Source organism: Tupaia chinensis, unplaced genomic scaffold, assembly GCF_000334495.1.
Source record: "Tupaia chinensis unplaced genomic scaffold, TupChi_1.0 Scaffold000647_1, whole genome shotgun sequence".
In the NCBI taxonomy this organism is placed as follows: Eukaryota; Metazoa; Chordata; class Mammalia; order Scandentia; family Tupaiidae; genus Tupaia; species Tupaia belangeri.
This window is the reverse complement of record NW_006160168.1, coordinates 1,379,327-1,395,996: the sequence shown is the minus strand read 5'-3', so window position 1 is coordinate 1,395,996 and position 16,670 is coordinate 1,379,327. Positions and strand designations below refer to the sequence as shown.

The following is a 16,670-nucleotide window of genomic DNA, read 5'->3' as shown; positions in this document are numbered from 1 at the left end:
GCTCCTTTTCTGTTGCCGCCGCCGCTGCCGCTGCCGCTGCTGCCGCGGTTGCTGGGGGTGGGTGAGAGGAGGAGCTGTCGCGGGTGGTGTAGTCTGTGTTGCTGTTTTTGCCTGAGGAGTCTACGTTCCCACCTCGCGCCCTGACTGCCGTAGTTTTGAGGGGGAGTCCCTGCGGACACCTCGGCGCGCAGTGGAGATGCCTCTCTTTGCCACCAATCCCTTCGATCAGGATGTTGGTAAGTGTTTTTGCTGTTCCTTGTCCATTTGTCTCTAGACTGTAAGCCCACTCTGCCCGCTCCCTGCGTACATTCTGGACCCCCGGGCCAGGACCGATCTCTTCCCTTTCCTGACGTTCTTTTCTTAAGATCTGAATTGAGAGCTTGGCGCATCCTCTTTGGATGAAATGAGACTTAGCCTGTGAAATGGGCCTTGAGCTAGCACTGTAGGTTTCCAAAGAACTGCTTGGAAGGGATATGGTGTGAGGGGCCTTGGAGGAGCAGCTGGTGTAGCATCTGGTGCTGGGACTTTGCTTCTGAAAGAACAGCGGAGGGCCGGGCGGTATGTTGGCTAGAGTAGAATTGTGTAAGTCCTTTAATAAAAGTGCTTCTCTGGACAGATGTTAAGTGTCTGGATCCAGGAGAATGTTTCAGGTCAGGTTTCTTAAAGGATGTTAAAATCTATTTAGTTATGGCAACTGGAGGAGACAGCTCTCGTTAAGGTCAAACGGGGAGAGATGGAGAAGAAATACTTGGCAACAACTGAAACCGAATTGAGGACCCGAGCCTTTTGGGTGCCTTTCTTAGGCTAGGTCTCTGTACTATAAGAAGTGTGGAAGAGTACTTTGAATCTGGAAAGGTGTTTGAAATGTTAAATAATGTGTTTTTTTGAGTCGTTGGTATTAGGTACCAGTCATACCAATTCAACAGGTTAGCTTTTTGTTTATTTATTTATTTATTTCTGTCCGAAGGCAGTAATTATGGGGATTTGAGTTTGAGGAAGATCATTTTGGGGTGATTTGAATACCCTTAGCAGCTACTCTGATACACACTGTGGAATATAAGCAAACCAAATGCCATATCCAAGTCCCCTAAAGAGCAGTTTAACTATTATTATAGTAAAAGAATGTAAAGACAACATTATGGAGTTACTTTACATATTTTTGTGTATTTTGATTATGAAAGCTGGGTATTGAATTTAGCTTAATTCTTCCTTACAGCATGCAACTGAAGCTTGGAGGTTTGGGTTAAGACTAGCAAAAGATTCACTCCTTTTTTCCTTTTGTGAGAGGTTTTTGCTGTAGGGCGTGCGCACTCACCAGAAAGAGAGAGAAGTGAGAAATCACACCCCGGGGGGATGGCTATGCTGCAATCCCTTCTCCATTCTCCTCTCCAGATCTTGGGCATGCACGCACACATGCCCAGTGTGAGTTTAAGCTACTGGGTGGGGACTCAAACCACAGTGGACTACGGGGGAGTCCCGGGACATAGCCATTACGCCAACTGCTGGTACCCAGGTTCAGTCTTATCTCTGCCACTTCCTAAATTACAGTGAAATCATAGGCAAGTTAAATTCTTTGAGTTCCAGTGTCCTCATCATTAGAGAGGGAAAAACGCATTGTTTTGTTCTGTGATTAAATGGAATAATGTGTGCAGAAGACAAGGCCCAACTAGGAGGCACTTATTAAATGCTAACTTTTTCCTTCCAGTTAAATGAATGTCCTAAATCTTAACAGTGGATGAAACTTTAGAGATCACTAATAATACTTCATAAATAATGATCTGGGAATTTAATAAATACCTAGCACTGGCTATTTATGGAATACAGTGTTTAGTCACATAACAAGACATGGTTGCTGCTCTCAAGTAGTTTTACAACTTAATACATTTATCCCCAGGAAAAATGCTTACGGTAAAAACCTTGGGACCAGCAGTTAGCATAATGGCTATGTCGCTGAATTCCCATGTAGTCGACTGTGGTTTGAGTCCCAGACCTGGTGGCTTAAACTCAACGCCGGGCGAGTGCGTGTGCGTGTGCGTGCCCAAAATCCCCAGAGAAGGGATTGTGGTGTGGCCATCCCCTCTGGGGGGTGATTTCTCGCTTTCTGTCTCTCTGTCTCTCTCTGTCTTTCTGGCAAGTGCACTGCCCTATAGCAAAAACCTCTAAAAGAAAAACAAAAAACAACAAAAAAACTTTAATACTTGCTGCTTCTGTTTTCCACACCTGTGTTTTGTTTTCAAGGTCCTAAATAATCTCATTACCAACTGCCCAAACACCTCTAGAGCCTACTAACTATTTTTTAAAAATAATTATTTTACTTTATGTATTTATTTTAATTTGACCAGAGAGGGACAGAGTGAGAGTGAGAGTGAGAGTGAGAGAGAGAGAGAGAGAGAGAGAGAGAGAGAGAGAGAGAGAGAGAGAGAGAGAGAGAGAGAGAGAGAGAGAGAGAGAGAGAGAGAGAGAGAGAGAAAGTAAGCCACCAGGTCGGGGACTCGAACCATGGTCGGCCATGTGGGAATCCAGCACCTTTAACCACCATGCCACTTGCCCTCCCCCCTTTTTCTTTAAAGTTTTTTTTGATAAGGTGAGTGTGCTTGCTAGAGAGAGAGAAAGTAAGAAATTACTGTCTAGGGGGAATGACCACATCACAACCCCTTCTCCATTTTCCTCTATTCTCCTCTCTGGATTTTTGGTACATGGGCACACTCACTTAGCATGCTTTTTCAAACCACTGGGTCCTGGGCTCAAACCATGGCCACCCATGTGGGAGTCTAGGTCCTTAACCACTATGCTTCCTGCTGGCTCCTATCCTACTAGCTTTTGAACACATATTTGCAGTTGAATTCAGATAAATTTTTAATGGCAAGCCTGTTCCTAGTATCTGCAGCACCCAGTTCAAACACAGGTTCCTTCTTGCCTTTCTGCTTTTGCTTCTATTATTTGTTCTATCTTTCTACATATTTTCCTGTTTTAAGCCAGCTCAGATTCCAACTCATTATACCTGAATGATTTTCTGATTACTCTTCCTTGGATTTCTTAGTTGCAACATTATTGACACAGTTAGACTAGTAAATCCTTTATTAGTAAATCCTTTGTTATGGGGTCTGTCTTGCATAATATATGGTGTTTAGTCTCATTCTTGGCATCCACTGACTAGGTGCCAGTGTCATCCAAACCCCCATCATGATTTAAAAGGTCTGCCGACATTGCTGAATGTTCTTTAAGGGTATGAAATAGCTTTCAATTGAGAACCCCTGGTCTAGTCCACTGTAATTTTACCTTTTGCAAACTCCTGCAAATTACTTCAGCATTTTTTGTATTTATGAATTAACTTGACTTTAAAGATAGTTAAACAATGTATTTTGCTTTGTAATTAGTGGTTGCTGTAAGTAGGTGCTTAATAAATGTTGAGTTGAGAATGTGTTAAGTCGAGCCTGCTCAACAATAGGCTTCTTAAATGTAGGGACATTGTTGTGGCTCCAGAAAAGTTTACTTTAAAAAAAAAAAATGTTTGGGGAACCAGCAGTTAGCGTAATGGCTATGTCGCTGGACTCCCAAAAATGTTTGGGGAACCAGCAGTTAGCGTAATGGCTATGTCGCTGGACTCCCACATAGTCAACCGCGGTTCGTGTCCCGGACCCGGTGGCTTAAAACTCACGCCGGGCGCGTGTGCGTGCGTGCCCAAGATCCCGATAGGAGAATGGAGGAGAAGGGATTGCGGCGTGACCATCCCTCCTGGGGGGTGATTTCTCGCTTTCTGTCTCTATGTCTCTGTCTGTCTGGCGAGCGCACGCGCCCTACAGTGAAAATCTCTCAAAAAAAAAAAAAAGTTTGGGGGGACCAGCAGTTAGTGTAATGGCTATGTCACTGGACTCCCATGTAGTCGACCGTGATTCGCGTCCCGGACCCGGGGGCTTAAACTCATGCTGGGCGCGTGTGTGTGTGTGTGCCCAAGATCCCGAGAGGAAAATGGAGGAGAAGGGATTGTGGCGTGGCCACCCCCCCTGGGGGGTAATTTCTCGCTTTCTGTCTCTGTCTCTCTCTGTCTTTCTGGTGAGCGCGCACATACCCTATAGCGAAAACCTCTTAAAAAAAAATTGTCACATTTTGGTATTTGGATCAGTTCTCTCCTCCTGGTCCATGTTTCAAGATATGAAAGGTTAATGTAAGAAGACCCTTTAGAGACTCCTAATAAATAATCCTTGGACAGAGTCTAGTAGTTCATGGTTAAATTTTTTTATTAGTTTAGCATATAGAGTAAGTTACGTAGAATATATTTAACAGTATCCCTTCCCACTTTTTCCGCCAATATATATGTCAGTGATATTAAAGTATTTCCATGAACTCATTTGATATAATTATTAGTTACTTAACATCTGTGTGTATTGCCTTTAGCTTTATTCATACCCTGAAACTATGACTCAGACTCTGATTTATGTAATGTTAACATTATATACGTGTATATATGCTGGTGATAGCTTTTTCCCTGATGAAATACCTGAGCATGTTACTAGAATGAGCTCCATGGAGTCAGGGATTTGGATTTGATTAGTTCATTTCTACCATGTAGACCAATGCTTGGCACTGATAAACATTCATTAAACATTTACCAAAAAATAGAATCTCATTTTGGATGTCATATTTCTTCTAACTCCAATCCTGAATTATAACAATAACTCATTCCATTAAGTTTTCATTTCAAAGTCCCTAGTGGCTTCATATTGCCAGGTCCAGTGGTCAATTTCTAGTCCATTTCTTTGTTGACCTCTTAAGCAATCCTTTTTGTTATACTTTATTTAGGGGTTTCCAGGACACCAAACCTGTTCTGATTTTCTGCTTAGTTCCTTTTTAGTCTCTTTAGATTATCCTTTTTGCAACTTCCTAATGTCGAATGCCTTAGGACTCAGTTTTGGGACCTCTTTTCCTTTGGCATTTTTTTCCCTTTATAGTCTTATGGGACAATTTAGCTTAGTAAGAATTCAGCCTCCAGGGGCTAGGTGGTGGCACAGTGGTAACACTTCTGGACTCACATGGAAAAGGTTCTGGCCTCATATCCAGGAGCTTCCTGAGAAGGCCGGGAACATATGCCATGATCTAGGGGTGGATCATGGCATGAAGACCTTTTTTGGGGTCTCTCTCTTTTTCATGGAAGAAATAAATACACTTAATAAAAAGAAAGAATTTAAACTCTGGAACCATACCACATCAACTCAAATTCTAGGTTTACTGCTTAACAGCAGTGACTTTAGGCTAGTTGCTTAGGTATCTGCCTCAATTTCCTTTATCTTAATATGGGTTAAAAGGATAATAATAATAATAGTTCATACCTCAGAGGGTTGTTAAGAGGGTTGAGTTGATATTTGCAAAGGAATTTAGGAAGATTTTTATGCATTAGATATATAAAGTGAGATTTTTAAAGAATGTAATCTAATTTATTAGTATTAAATACCATCTGTATTCTGGTGACTCCTGAGTTTATGTTTTTAGTCTCAGCCTCTTGTCTGGATACCAGACTTACTCAGCATTTCCACTTGGATTTTGATAGGAGTCTAAAAACAAGCATGTTAAAAATTCAGTTTTTAGTTTCTTTCCTCAAACCGGTACATTCCTTTATCCTTGACCATTTCTGTCGACAGCACCATTAATATTTCCTGTCACTCAGCTCCAGTGTCTTGGAGTCACTGAGTCTTGTTTTTCCTTTACACTTCACATCTGTTTTATCAGCAAGATCTTTTGGCTCCACTTTAAAAATTTCTGCAGCATTTCATCACTTCTCTCCATCTCACCACTATTATCTTACTCTGGTCATCATTCTGTCTTTCACAGACCATGGCAAGAATCTTCTAGTAGGCTTCTTTGCTACAGTGCTTGGACTCTACAATCTGTTCTCATTTACTAAGCTTTTAAAATGTTAGATAATGTCTCTTGCTTAAAATCTAGTAGCTTCCCATCCCATTTAAAAGAAAATGCATATCTTTTTCTTTTTTTGGTAGAGGGTGCCTGTGCTTGGCGCAGAGAGAGAGGAAGAGGAAAGGAAGTACCACGGGGAAAGTTAATGATGGCAATTCTGCAGTCCTTTTCCTCAGACTCTCCCTTGTTCAGGATTTGGGACACATGCAAACATGCTCTTGCTATTTTCTCAAGCTGCTGGGTTTAGTACTCTCCGTCATGGGAAATCCAGCTGCCTTAACCACTAAGCCCCAGAACTGGCCAGGAAATGCAAATTCTTCATGGTAGCCTAGAGTCTGGTCCTGTTTCTCTGATAGGATTATGGTCTCCGTGTTTTTGTCTCTCTCATACGCCATGTTTCTTGGATCTGAACACTTCCAAGTTCATTCCTGCTTCTATAACTATATGATACTCTTTTCTTTGACTGGAACACACCTTCAGCAGGTATTTGAAGGTATGGATGTCTATCACTATTTAGGAGTATTCGAAAGTACCTTTTAAAAAATTCTCCAGAAGATGCATGTGCTCAGTGGAGAGCGACAGAGAGAGAAGGAGAGACAGAGAGAAAGTACCTCCCTGTCCCCTGGAGGATGGTCACACTGCTATCTCTTCTCCATTTCTCCCTCCTTTTGGGATTTTGGGCACACATGCTTACACACCTCATAAGTTTCTCAAGCCTCTGGGCCCAGGATTCAAACTGGGGTTGGGGTATGTGAGACCTGGCAGCCTTAACCACCACATCACCCCCGCCCCTGCCCCTTTTTAATTACCAGAGAATGCATGGAGAGAGAGAGAGAGAGAGAGAAACAGGGAGAAAGCACTTCCCAATGGAACATAGTCATGTTGCAATCCCATCTTCTACATTTCTGCATCCCATTAGAATTGTGGTACATGCCCGGTGTGTTTTTCAAGCTGCCAGACCAGAATTTGAAGTGCAGTTGATCATGCAGGAGCCAGCTCTCCTAACCATTAGGCTGTAGGGCCAACCCCAAAAGTAATTTTCAAAGAGAGGTTTCCCATTATTACCTTTTAAAAATATAACTATCTTTACTTCTTCAGTTTCCTTGTTTTTTAACGCTTCTTGACGTTGTTTGATTGACTATCTCTCACGTGGAATGTAAACTCCACAAGGATGAGAACTTTTGATTTCTATCCCTAGTACTGTAAGAATAGTGCCTGGTACATAATAAACAATATATATTTATTGAATAATGAATAATTGATTTTTTTCTAGATCATCAGTCTTGCCTTTCTGTTTGATGTTCTCTTATAATCTTAAAAAAAAAATCAATCAGAAAAACTGAACTTATATTTCCCAGTCTTGTTCTTCATTCATTACTTGATAATTTTATGCTGTTCTAGTTATCTTGACTTGAATTCCAAGAAGTATCTTGGGATTCAATCATTTCCCTGTCTGTGCCAAATCACATCTTTGCTTTTATAATATTGGGTCGTTGGGAAAGTCATGACACATTTTTACATATAAAAATACGTCATGACTTTCCCGATGACCTAATAGTATATTTGCTTTCCTGGTCAGACTATTTTGGACCAGTTGACGTCCTGCAGACTTGGACATGCTTGTAGTCTGTTTTCTTTAGTGCACTCAGTGTCACAAACCACAGCCAGATTAATCTTTATAAATGGTAATGTCACATTATCCTCTGAAGCATGATGGGATGGAAGGACCTTAGGGTTTTGGGTTTAAATTGTACCTGCAGCATTTACTGCTAGTGAATGGGCAAAATATGTAGTGGGATAGGTACAAAACTCTTTTTACATGCTCAGTTTTTACCTTTGTAAATAGACATCAAAATATCTACCTCTTAGGGTTGCTATGAAGATTACTTATAAAAACACGACACACGTGACATCATTATGCTTTTCAAGCGTGGATCCTCTGGCCTGTTAGAGCCTGATCTAATTAGACTTATAAGGGTTGTTTTAAGGAGATGATGTATATAAAGCACTGAGCACAGCAGTTGGCAATGGAGTAAGCTATGGATACGTTTTAGCCCCTTTTATAAATAGGTGTGGTGATCATTGGATTCTAAAGGGTGCCATCAATTATTGTCAAAACATACTCAAGAGAGAAATGTAAAAAATCTAGAATACAACAAGTATGTTAAAGATCTGATAGCCACTGCATTAAGAGTTGTACTCTTTGATTCTTCTGTTTCTTTTTTACCTCTCTCATAAGCTGTACTTTCTGGTGTTTTTAGATCATTTCTATTTTGTATTCTGAGATGCTTCCATGCTATTCTTTTGATACCCGCTTCCCTCTGGTTAGCCAAGTTTCAGATTGCTTTTCTTTTTAGATACAATTTCCAATAGTTGGGAGAGTCAGGGACATTTAATGAAAGAATTGAGTCCTGTAATTGCAAAAAAGAGGGTAATTTCTTTCAGAGTTGCTTTCTCCATTGGTGATTTTTGATTAATTGAAACATCTCCAATTCTTTTTTTTACCTACAGCCTGAAAATGATGAATAGTCATCCTGTCAGCATTTCTCACTTCCCCAAATCTTTGACAGTCAAACATTTTGGGAAAATCAAAAGTAGCTGCTTATCAGAAAAAAATCCCCAATTCATTGAGAAGGATATTGACATTCAAATGAGGCTCTGTGTATGATTATCTGGATACTGCTGGGCAGGTTTCTCAATGTCTTCTTTTTGAGTATTAGTGTAAGGATAATTTGAGGATAAAATGAGATCATTATGATGCTTTGAATTCTTTAGAAGCAAGTCTGCTATTTTTGTCACTTTTTCCTTTCCCACAAACTCTGTATTTGTCTTAGAAAATAAATGGTTTGACTTCATTTGCTAATCACAAAACCACACTGAATTGCTACTAGTAGTTTATATTTTTTCTGACTTAAATATTTGTTCTTTTATAACGGAGAAGAATTATATGACTGACTTTGAAGCAGTATTAGTAACTTATGTGAACAGTTTTAGTGTGCTGAAATTGGCTGCATTTCTATCTGTGTGTGCAAGCTTGAGGTAGGTGCTCATTGTATTTATTCATAGAAAAGTAAAGGAGGTAGGCATGAGTGTTCAATGTGCTATCTGTACCACATTCCTGGGCATGCCATTAATTTAGGAAGTGTCTGATAATAGACAGTTTGTATTTTGTCAGACATAGATCTGTCAGTTTTAGTAATTAATTTTGTAATAAGTTCAATTTTAATGTGCTTTGCTATTATATTTTTAATATGCCTGTAAGTTTTAAGATTTAAGTATATTCTTTTTGAAAAATGCATTTAGTTACTTCTAACAGAAAGTCTGTTTGGCTACCAGTCAGTAAGAATGATGAATTAATTATTAAAACGCACTTTTAGATCCAAGTAATAACTGACTTTCCTTTAAAATGAAGGAAGTGTTAGACTGATGAATATTGTTCACAATGACTCATTCAGTCTTCTTGGGCTTCAGGGAAGTTGAGGACCTAAGATGCAGAGCTCTGAGACACAGAAGCTTTGTAAATAAGACCCTCCTAGACCTATCCTGTATAATTCTTCATTGGCTGGTCCTGATTTGTTCTTTTTTTAATTTTACCAGAGGAAGGGATGGAGGGAGGGAGGGAGGGAGGGAGAGGGGAGACAGAGAGAGAGAGAGGGGCAGAGAGAGAGAGAAAAGCAAGCCACCAGGTCACCAGGTCCAGGACTTGAACCATGGTCAGCCATGTGGGAGTGTCTAGCACCTTAACCACCACGCCACCTACTGTAGGTCCTCTGATATGTCCTTTTGAATAAGACTGCAATCATAAGTGTAAGTGCTTCCCTGAGTTCTGTGAGTTGTACTGAATTATCTTCTTGAGGGGTCAGTAGGAGCCCCTGAATTTGTCAGAAGTACTTAGAGTATCTGGGAATCTTGGTGTTTGAGGTAAGAGGAGTCTTAACAAATTGTATCAACTTGCAAAGTCTGTACTAACTCTAGGTAGTTAGCATCAGAAGTATGTACAGTTTGGGCGTGGTGGCACCTGCCCTATGGCAGAAGTATGAACAGTTTTTGCATTTACAAGTAAACCCAGACATTTTTTGAGCTACAGGCCAGCTTGTTGATCCAGTGCAAATGCTGACTAAGGCATTTGGTTGATGTTCTGGACTCCTTAAGGCTTGAAAAACACACTGGGCACTTGTGGCTATATGCCCAAAATCCTAAAAGGGAGGAGAAGGGAATTGTGGTGTGATCATGCTCCATGTGATGTGGATGGTGCTTTTATGCTTTTCATCTGTCTCTTTCCTTGGTGAGCATGCACACCCTCCGGCAAGTTAAAAAAAAAAGTATTGAACTAGATATTATTTAATATCTGTGCCTTTCTATGACCTTTTATGGATTCCTATTACATATGATTTCTAAGGTGATTAATTAGTATTAGCATTTACTGGGCACTTAGGCTGAGAGAGCATAGATATTGAGAGAATTACAAAATACAATTATTATAACTCCTTTGAAAGGAGTTGTAATATAGTTTGGAATAATGACAGGTAAATTTGAGTCAGTTCTCTTGGCATATCCCCCAGCTGAAATAAAATCGAATAGTATTTTATTGTTGCTTTCAAAATAACCCTTTTAGTTACAAATTGGTGTTAGTTTTTCATTATGTTTTTTTCTTTACCCTCTTCTAAACCATCTTTACATATTGGAAATAGATGATTTTTTTTTCCCCTGAAAGTCTCACTCTGGCCTGGATTATATTCTTTGTGGGTTTTTTTTTTTTTTTTTTGGCTATAGGGTACGTGCACTTGATGGAAAGACAGAGACAGAAAGTAAGAAATCACACCCCCCCCCACCCCAGGGTGGAATGGTCATGCCTCAATTCCTTCTCCATTCTCTTGGGATCTTGGGCACGCACGCACCTGGCCTGAGTTTAAGCCACCAGGTCCGGGACTTGAGCCGCGCTGGACTACCTGGGAGTTCAGTGACATAGCCATTATGCTAACTGCTGGTCCCAAGCCTGAATTAAATTCTTGCTTACAATTCTTTCTTGGCTCTCTAATGTTTCTTAAATCAAACACCTCATCTAGTGTCTTAGGACTTAGGACTTAGTGTGGTTCACAAAGTAGTCTGTATTTTAACCAGCTAAATTCTTCATTGTAATTCTTTTCTGTTTTCATAACTTTATTGTTCGCTTTATTCACTTAAATAGAAACTAAAGAGTTTATTATTCGTTTTTTTCCCTAAATATATCAATAAACCTTTTTTGATTTTCTTATTTGTCCCTAGGCTCTTTACCTTTCTTTCAACTTCCTTGAGGCTTTGCTTTTTTTTTTTTTTTTTAGAGAAATTTTTGCTATAGGGCACGTGTGCTTACTGGAGAGTCAGAGATAGAGAGTGAGAAATCACCCCTAAGGGAATGGCCACACTGCAGTCCCTTCTCCATTTTCCTCTAGGGGTTTTGGGCCTGCATGCCCACATGTCTGACATGAGTTTTAATCTACTGGGTCGGGGACTTGAACTGTGGTTGACTACATGGGAGTCCAGAGACGTAACCATTACACCATCTGCTGGTTCCCCCCCTTTTTTTTAAAAAATTAAGGTTTTTTTCGCCATAGAGTAAGTGCACTTGCAGTGAGGGGGCGAGGTGGGGGGAATGAGAAATCACACCCCAGGGAAAATGACCACACCACAATACCTTCTCTTCCACACTCCTCTCGAGATTTTGGGCATGCATGCAATCCCTGCCTGACATAATTTTCAGGCTGCCAGGTCTTGGACTTGAACCATGGTTAGCCATACCTTTAAAAAAAATATTTAAAAGTGACACTTCTTGTATCTTTTATCTAGGCCTCTTACCTGTTGGTTTCAATTTCTTTTTTAGATTATATACCACTTCAAATAGGGCTTGGCATAGACTAGAAGCTCATTTTATTTGTCAAATATGTGTAACAGTTTTATAATTTCCTGCAAATAAACCACCTTACTGAGAGCACAGATATTCTGAACTTTTGTATTGATTTATTTGTGTGAATTTATTTGTGTGAATACCTGTTTTTGTTTTCTGTTAGAAGATTGTAGCATAGCTAAGTACCCTATCTATCAGTACCCATTGGTATCACCTGCTGCCTCCTTACTAGATGTTTATTCTAGTTTTCCAGTGGTAGTGATTGACTGGTTGGTGATGCTGTGTCCCTTAGGGTTGTAATATAGATCAAGTACTGTAAGCCTGCGAAGAATTTGGACAAACTGGCTACTTTCTATTTTCTCCTTTTAAACTTGCTATCACCTACCTACAGCTATCAAAATAGTAGTTCAAAATGGGAAATGAATGCTGTTGATTCAAGCAGTAGGGCATTGAGGAAAGGAGAGAAATAGGAATATCAGCATCACAAGATCAAGACCAGCTGTTCCAGATGAGAATCTGGTATGGATCAGTTACCCCATCCCCCTAATCCATCTCAGGTTAGAATATGAAGACTATTATGCAGGATCTTCACGATGTTGTCTTTCAACATCTATTATTTGAGTTTTAGTGTTTTAGTCAAGACTGGTTACCTGCTGCTTCTTTATAGCTATCATCTTGGAAGATAATATTTTATTGAAATTGTTTTCTGTGTCTATAGGTTCTGTTTCTCTTGAGTTGCTTTTTTTCTGTTTTATTCTGTGTTTTTTCTGTCCTTTCTTTTATCTTCAGTTGAGAAGATTTTCACAGGTAGCTAATAATCCTTGGTTGTTTGCACATATGTGTTAATTCTGGAAAATCCTAAAGCATGTTTAAGCAGTGATCATGTACTAAGTTCTAATTGATACTGAACTTCAGTTCAGAGATTGATCTGGTAGCCTATTACTGTGAAATTTCCCGTCCCAAAGTCACTATCTCTAGACTCTTTTGATCTTTCCTTTTGAGCTGACCTGGAGCCCTCTAGAAGAACATTCTACTCTCTTGTAGGATGATGATACGGATGTTGAATCAGCTTTGCACACCGGAAATAAATTTCACTTATTCATGGTATATAATTCTTTAGGTACATTTAAAAAATTAAATTTGCTAATATTTTATTGAGTGTTGCTCTTATGTTAATGAGAGACAGTGGTCTATAGTTTTCTTGTAATGTCATTATCTGGTTTTGGTATTAGGATAATGTTGGCCTCATTGAATGAATTAGAAGTAGTCCCTTTACTTCTATCTTCTGCAAGAAATTGCAGCGAATTGGTATAATTTCTTCTTTAGATATTTGATAGAATTCGCTGGTGAACCTATTTGGGCCTGATGCTTTATATTTTGGAAGATTATTAATTATTGGTTTATTTTCCTTACTTGCCATAGGTCTATGCAGGTTGTGCATTTTTTCCTTATATGACTTTCAGCAGGTTGCCTTTCAAGGAATTGGTCGGTCCATCTTATCTAGGTTATTAAATTTGTGCGCATAGAGTTGTTCATAATATTCCTTTGTTTTCCTTTTAGTGTTCATAGGATCTGTAGTGATGCCCTTTCTTTCATTTCTGATATTAGTAATTTGTATCTTTTCTCTTTTTTTCTTTGTTAGCTTGGCTAGAGACTTTATCAGTTTTATTGATCTTTTAAACTTAATAGTTTTTGGTTGTGTCGATTTTCTCTACTGATTTCCTGTCTTCAGATTTGTTGTTTTCTGCTTTAATTTTTAACTTCTTTTTCCTTGTTCTTTTTCAGTGTATTTGTTTTTTAAATGAGAGAGAAAGAGAGATAAGAATAGGGAGAAAGAGAGAGAGAAAGAGAAAGATTGGCACTTCCAGCAGGATTTCTGTCCACTTCCAGCTTCACTTAACCAGAATGTATCTGTTCTCTGAGTTTCAGGGAGATTTTAGGACACGAACTGGAAACTTTTCCCCTGCAGCTTCAGCGTAGCCATTTTATTTCTGCTGCACTACTGTGACTGGCCAATTTTTATTCTTTCTTTCTGTTTACTTTGGATTTAATTTGATGTTCACTGGTGTCATGATTACATGGTTTCTGAGGAGGAGTCAATATTATCTTTGCTCCTTTGTTGGTAAGGTATTTTTCCCTGTTTGCTTCTGTAAGATTTTTTTTTTCTTCGTCTTGAATTGTCTGCAGTTTGAATGTGATAGCCTTATAGCCTTATGTATGTTTTTTTCCTTGTTTTTGTCTTTAATTTTTTTTCCATTTATTCTGCTTGACATTCTCAGAACTTCCTGGGGGAAATTCTTGACATTACTTCAAATGTTTCTTCTGTTCCTTTCTCCCTTTTTTTCTCCTTCTGAATATGTTACACCTTTATCCTTGTTCATCAGATTTTGAATATTCTGATCCCTTTTGTTTGTTTGTCAATTTTGGAAGTTTCCATGAATATATCCTTAAACTTAGAGATTCTTATGTGTCCAGTCTGCTAACAAGCTTGTCAAAGCTTTCCCTCATTTTATGTATGTAGTTATTTTTTTATAATCTCCAGCATTTTTTGATGTTTTCTTAGAATTTCCATCTCTTGGGAACCAGCAGTTAGCGTAATGGCTATGTCGCTGGACTCCCACGTAGTCGACCGCGGTTCGTGTCTCAGACCCGGTGGCTTAAAACTCACGCCGGGCGCGTGTGCGTGAGTGCCCAAGATCCCGAGAGGAGAATGGAGGAGAAGGGATATTGTCTACTTTTTTTTTTTTTTTTGGAGAGGTTTTCGCTATAGGGCACGTGCTCTCGCCAGACAGACAGAGAGAGACATAGATACAGAAAGCGAGAAATCACCCCCCAGGGGGGATGGTCACGCTGCAATCCCTTCTCCTCCCTTCTCCTCTCGGGATCTTGGACACGCACGCACACACGCCTGGCGTGAGTTTTAAGCCACCGGGTCCGGGACGCGAACCGCGGTCGACTACGTGGGAGTCCAGTGGCATAGCCATTATGCTAACTGCTGGTTCCCATATTGTCTACTTTTTTCATCAGAGCTCTTAGTATATTAATCATAGTTTAAAAAATCTTGTTTCTGATACTTTTATCTTTGCCATATCAGTCTTAATTCTGATGCTCTGTCTTTGTCCATTAGTGTGTCTTGTAAGTTTTCATTGGAACCCTGATGTAATATACTGGAGAAAAGGAACATCAGGCCTTTACTTGCATTTAAATAGGCCATACATAGTATCTGGTAGTAAGATGTGAGAGGGGAAGACTATTACAGTCTTGTGATTAGGTTTCAGCTTTTTAGTGAGTCACTGCCTCTGGACTGTGATTTTCACTGTTTCTTAGTATTTCTCCCACTTAGGTAAGGCAGGGTGGCTAGAGCTTTCTGTAGTTGAGTATTTCCCTTCTTCTAGGAGCTTGGAGCTTTGAATTTCCCTTACTTAAGGTAAGGGAGTTAATCTCTGGTAAAACCCTATTTGGTTAGGCACTAATAAAATAGTGTCTCTCAAGGGCAAGTCTTTTTAAGAAGAGCAGAGTATTCTGGTATATTTCAAAATGATTCTTTTTCTCCTCCTCCTAGGACACTGTCCTCATATTTGTCTCACTGTGAACCTAGTATAACTTCTAGAGGTAAAACTCAGAAGTAGGGCTTCCCTTATGATTTATTCCCCCTGGAGTTTTTACCTCACACACTTGGTCCTCATTGAATCTCCAGTAATTTGTCAGTTACAGCTTAGTTTTTCCAGCCTGGTGCTGGGTCCCTTGGAGACTTCTGCTTGTGGTGAATTGTGATTCAGTATTTGCCCGCCTGTCTCTGATTTTCAAGTCAGCTGTTTTCCCTATGAGCTCATTTCCCCGAAGCATCTACAAGAGTTAATTTTTCAGTTTGTTCAGCTTTTTACTTGGAGCTGTGACTTTGAGTCTCCTTACATGCTGGCTTAGAAATCAAGAGTACTTCCTTAATTTTTTTTGTGCCCTTGCTTCTACTATGCCTGGTGTCTTACTAGTCTAGGAAAGCTTTGCTTGACCTCTAGAAAACAAATTCACTCTTTTACTGCAGTTGGGAAGAGGTAGTTGCTAGTGCCCTTGCGTAAGGTTGGCAAAGTGTTGGTTTATGTACATTTCAAACAGCTTTTATTTATTCTTCCTACCTCTTAGTCCTCTTTCTTCTTCAGTACAATTCCAGACATTCTTTCTGCTACTAGGTCTTGAGCATTCTGAGTATTCAGTGGTATAAAACAGAGTGGTCCTTTATCATTATTTATTTATTTATTTATTTATTGAGGGTTTTTTTTGCATTCAAAGGAGAGAGAAAAATGAGCAGTCAGTCCCAGGGAGGATTCCTTTATCATTATTTATTTATTTATTTATTTTTTGAGTTTTTTTTTTTGCATTCAAAGGAGAGAGAGAGAAAAGTGAGCAGTCAGTCCTAGGGAGGATGGCCGTGTTGTAATCCTATTTTCCTCATTCTCTTCCTGGGACTTTGGGCATGTAGGCACATATATCTGGTGTATGTGCCTTCAAGCTGGCAGGTCCGTGAGTCGAACCAGTTTGCTATGTGGAAGTCCAGTGCCTCAACCACCATACCTGCTGGCTCCAAACTGGTTCTTAAGATTTTTCCTTATTGCTATTATATGATTGTTCTTCCTTGGGTCTTCTTAAATAGGTTACTATATATCTATGTTATTAAATAGTTACTGAGATAGTGTTACTAATAATGCCTCTATGTCTACTTTGTTCTTTAGTGTTTGTCTTTAAAAGCTCTTTTTATTAAGGAGTCCTGTAATTAAGAGGGAGCTAAATTTGATTTGGCTGTGCTCCATTTGACATACCTCCTCTCTTTTTTTTTTTTTTTTTTTTTTGTGAAATTGTTTGCGTTGGGATATTTAAACCC

General features: G+C 39.5%; 1 protein-coding gene across 1 annotated transcript in view; it reads left to right on the top strand.

Annotated features, from left to right (window-relative positions):
* Positions 1-6: 6 nt before the first annotated feature.
* Positions 7-16,670, top strand: part of STAM (signal transducing adaptor molecule) — an 81,354-nt gene continuing 64,690 nt past the window's right edge. The window contains exon 1 of the mRNA XM_006159741.3: positions 7-236. Within this exon, the coding sequence (XP_006159803.1) occupies positions 197-236 (40 nt within the window). The 5' untranslated portion in view covers positions 7-196. The remainder of the gene's footprint in view (positions 237-16,670) is intronic.